The following is a 5,000-nucleotide window of genomic DNA, read 5'->3' as shown; positions in this document are numbered from 1 at the left end:
GGGGTGCTTGCCCCTCGTCAGTGCAAAGTGTGGGGGTGTCTGATCTGGCTACCAAAACCAATTCTTCACGTTAAGTCGTGCCCCTGATGACACTCGTTTGCCTTCTGGAGCCTCTAGTTTGCACTTGTCTATAAATGGCTGCAGAATGAGTTAACTGATAATCTATCAGTGAGCTCCTTCTGGTGGTGGAGTTTATAACTTATTTGTCTCAGCTTTTCCCAACTGATTTATGATCGCAGACTATTTCCATACACATTTAACATTTAACTTTTGAAATAGTCTGTATTTTTTTTTTTTTTTTTTAAGTAGCCCAATTTCAAAAATGATTTTGAAATGTAAATTCATGCATTTAAGTTTAAAATTCCCCAGAGGTGGGCATCTCCTTTTAACTAGAAGAAAAGAATGGAAAAACCCTTAAAATGCCCATCCCATAGGCTTCAACCAGTAACCCCATTTACTTCACAGAAGACCTACTACCACAATCGGCCTCCCTGCTCCATTAGTTTTCCATTTTAGCCACGTTTTCTAAAACTTCTGTGTTTTTTCATTTCATAATATCTTTGTCTTCTATTACCGAGGTTCAAATCTCCTGCTGCACACAAACATTGAATAAATGATAAAATTCTACTTTCCAGCATCCTCCACTAGAGGGAGCTCACGTTTATACATGCTCATATAGATCACAGGAGAATAATATAATAATATATAGGCAGCAAGCTCCCCCTAGTGGCAGCTGCAGGCTAGTAAACCTTACTGTAAATTCTAAGTCTGTATGTAATAAAGGGCTGTTACACTCGGGTGAAAACTTGAAGGATTTCTTTATGATTCTTAAAATTTCAACCCCTTTTTTGTAGATGTGCAAGATCAGCTGGTGAATATACAGCAGAAAATCCAGGACGCCCGGAGCAGCATCTCCATAGTGGATTCACTCAATCAAGTGACTTCTTATTTTGATACAGTGACCACTGATGCAAATAGGGTGGAGCCGGATGTGAAGAAGTACGAGTATTACAGGTGGGATGTGGCTCAGTCATTCGGCTTACGGTCCAGATTATTGCTGAAGTGTACAAAGATAGAATGATATAGTATGGAGGATAAGAGGAGGAGGTGAGCTGTGATATCCCCTATTGTGAATGGCGATCCTGTTATCCACTGTATATAGAGGTGTTATCAGTCATTATAGAGTAGGAGGAGAGCTGTGATTTCCCATATTGAGTGGTGGATCCTGTTTTAACACCACAATACACTGTAGATAGCAGCCATTGTATAGGAGGAGGAGGTGAGCTGTGACATCACTTACTGTGAATGATGCATCCTGTGTTATCTACTGTATATAGAGGTGTTATCAGTCATTGTGGTATCATGTATTTTGAATGATCGATCCTGTATATAGTGCATATATACCTCTATATATAGAGATGTTATCAGTCATTGCATAGGAGGAGGAGATGAGCTGTGATATCACGTCTTATGAATGGTAGATTCTGTTATCTACTGTATATAGCAGGGGTCTCAAACTCAGCTGGGTGTATGGGCCGCACACAGAAAAAAAATAATTTGAGGGGCCGCATTCTTTTCAGGACAAAGTGACATTGGTAGTGGTACTATATATATATATTTTTGGCCAACATCTTGTAGTAATGTGCCCCATCCTGTTCCACATTCTGTAAAAATGTGCGCATCCTTGCCCCCTTGTAGCAATGTGCCCCATGCAGGTCCCCTTCTTATAATAATGTGCCCCCATGCAGGTCCCCTTCTTGTGGTAATGTGCCCCATATGCAGGTCCCCTTCCTATAGTAATGTGCTTCATGCAGGTCCCTTTCTTGTATTAATGTGCCCCATGCATGTCTTCTTGTAGTAATCTCACACACACACACACACACCCTGTGCAGCCTCAGCTGACACACACACACACACACACACACACACACACACACCCTGTGCAGCCTCAGCTAACACACACACACACACACACCCTGTGCAGCCTCAGCTAACACACACACAAACCCTGTGCAGCCTCAGCTAACACACACACACACACAAACCCTGTGCAGCCTCAGCTAACACACACACACACACACACACACACCCTGTGCAGCCTCAGCTAACACACACACACACACCCTGTGCAGCCTCAGCTAACACACACACACACACACACACCCTGTGCAGCCTCAGCTAACACACACACACACACACACACAAACCCTGTGCAGCCTCAGCTAACACACACACACACACAAACCCTGTGCAGCCTCAGCTTACACACACACACACACACACACACACACCCTGTGCAGCCTCAGCTAACACACACACACACACACACAAACCCTGTGCAGCCTCAGCTTACACACACACACACACACACACAAACCCTGTGCAGCCTCAGCTAACACACACACACACACACACAAACCCTGTGCAGCCTCAGCTTACACACACACACACACACACACACACCCTGTGCAGCCTCAGCTAACACACACACACACACACACACACACACACACCCTGTGCAGCCTCAGCTAACACACACACCCTGTGCAGCCTCAGCTAACACACACACACACACACCCTGTGCAGCCTCAGCTAACACACACACACACACCCTGTGCAGCCTCAGCTAACACACACACACCCTGTGCAGCCTCAGCTAACACACACACACACACCCTGTGCAGCCTCAGCTAACACACACACACACACACACCCTGTGCAGCCTCAGCTAACACACACACACACACACACACAAACCCTGTGCAGCCTCAGCTAACACACACACACACACACCCTGCGCAGCCTCAGCTAACACACACACACACACACACAAACCCTGTGCAGCCTCAGCTAACACACACACACACACACACACACACACCCTGTGCAGACTCAACTGACACACACACACACACACACACACCCTGTGTAGCCTCAACTAACACACACACACACACCCTGTGCAGCCTCAGCTAACACACACACACACACACCCTGTGCAGCCTCAGCTAACACACACACACACACACACACACACACACCCTGTGCAGCCTCAGCTAACACACACACACACACCCTGTGCAGCCTCAGCTAACACACACACACACACACACCCTGTTCAGCCTCAGCTAACACACACACACACACACACACACACCCTGTGCAGCCTCAGCTAACACACACACACACACACCCTGTGCAGCCTCAGCTAACACACACACACACACACCCTGTGCAGCCTCAGCTAACACACACACACACACACACACCCTGTGCAGCCTCAGCTAACACACACACACACACACACACACCCTGTGCAGCCTCAGCTAACACACACACACACACACACCCTGTGCAGCCTCAGCTAACACACACACACACACACACACACACACCCTGTGCAGACTCAACTGACACACACACACACGCACACACACACACACCCTGTGCAGCCTCAGCTGACACACACACACCCTGTGTAGCCTCAACTAACACACACACACACACCCTGTGCAGCCTCAGCTAACACACACACCCTGTGCAGCCTCAGCTAACACACACACACACACACACCCTGTGCAGCCTCAGCTAACACACACACACACACACACACACACACACACACACACACACACCCTGTGCAGCCTCAGCTAACACACACACCCTGTGCAGCCTCAGCTAACACTCACACACACACACACCCTGTGCAGCCTCAGCTAACACACACACACACCCTGTGCAGCCTCAGCTGACACACACACACACACACACACACCCTGTGCAGCCTCAGCTGACACACACACACACACACACACTGTGCAGTCTCAGCTCACACACACACACACACTGTGCAGCCTCAGCTGACACACACACACACACACACACGCACACACCCTGTGCAGCCTCAGCCAGCAGCAGAAACACACACACACACACCCTGTACAGCCTCAGCTGACACACACACACACACACACACCCTGTGCAGCCTCAGCTGACACACACACACACCCTGTGCAGCCTCAGCTAACACACACACACACACACAAACCCTGTGCAGCCTCAGCTAACACACACACACACACACACACACAAACCCTGTGCAGCCTCAGCTAACACACACACACACACACAAACCCTGTGCAGCCTCAGCTAACACACACACACACACAAACCCTGTGCAGCCTCAGCTAACACACACACACCCTGTGCAGCAGACTCAACTGACACACACACACACACACACACACACACACCCTGTGCAGCCTCAGCTGACACACACACACACACACACACACACCCTGTGTAGCCTCAACTAACACACACACACACACACACACACAAACCCTGTGCAGCCTCAGCTAACACACACACACACACAAACCCTGTGCAGCCTCAGCTAACACACACACACACACACAAACCCTGTGCAGCCTCAGCTAACACACACACACCCTGTGCAGCAGACTCAACTGACACACACACACCCACACACACACACCCTGTGCAGCCTCAGCTGACACACACACACACACACACACACACACACACACCCTGTGTAGCCTCAACTAACACACACACACACACACACACACACACACACCCTGTGCAGCCTCAGCTAACACACACACGCACCCTGTGCAGCCTCAGCTAACACACCCTGTGCAGCCTCAGCTAACACACACACACACACACACACACACACACACCCTGTGCAGCCTCAGCTAACACACACACCCTGTGCAGCCTCAGCTAACACACACACACACCCTGTGCAGCCTCAGCTAACACACACACACACCCTGTGCAGCCTCAGCTAACACACACACACACACACACACACACACACACCCTGTGCAGCCTCAGCTAACAGAGATACACACACACACACACACACACACACACACTGTGCAGTCTCAGCTCACACACACGCACACACTGTGCAGTCTCAGCTCACACACACAAACACTGTGCAGTCTCAGCTCACACACACACACACACAC

General features: G+C 49.3%; 1 protein-coding gene across 1 annotated transcript in view; it reads left to right on the top strand.

Moving 5' to 3' along the window:
- The window catches only part of LOC142310738 (prominin-1-A-like), a 135,031-nt gene that overhangs the window by 87,485 nt on the left and 42,546 nt on the right, over positions 1-5,000 (top strand). Inside the window, exon 11 of the mRNA XM_075348370.1 lies at positions 855-1,014. Coding sequence (XP_075204485.1) covers positions 855-1,014 — 160 coding nt within the window. The remainder of the gene's footprint in view (positions 1-854; positions 1,015-5,000) is intronic.

Source organism: Anomaloglossus baeobatrachus, chromosome 5 (assembly GCF_048569485.1).
Source record: "Anomaloglossus baeobatrachus isolate aAnoBae1 chromosome 5, aAnoBae1.hap1, whole genome shotgun sequence".
Lineage (NCBI taxonomy): Eukaryota > Metazoa > Chordata > Amphibia > Anura > Aromobatidae > Anomaloglossus > Anomaloglossus baeobatrachus.
Note: the sequence above shows the minus strand (reverse complement) of the source record. Positions and strands in the feature narration are given on the sequence as shown.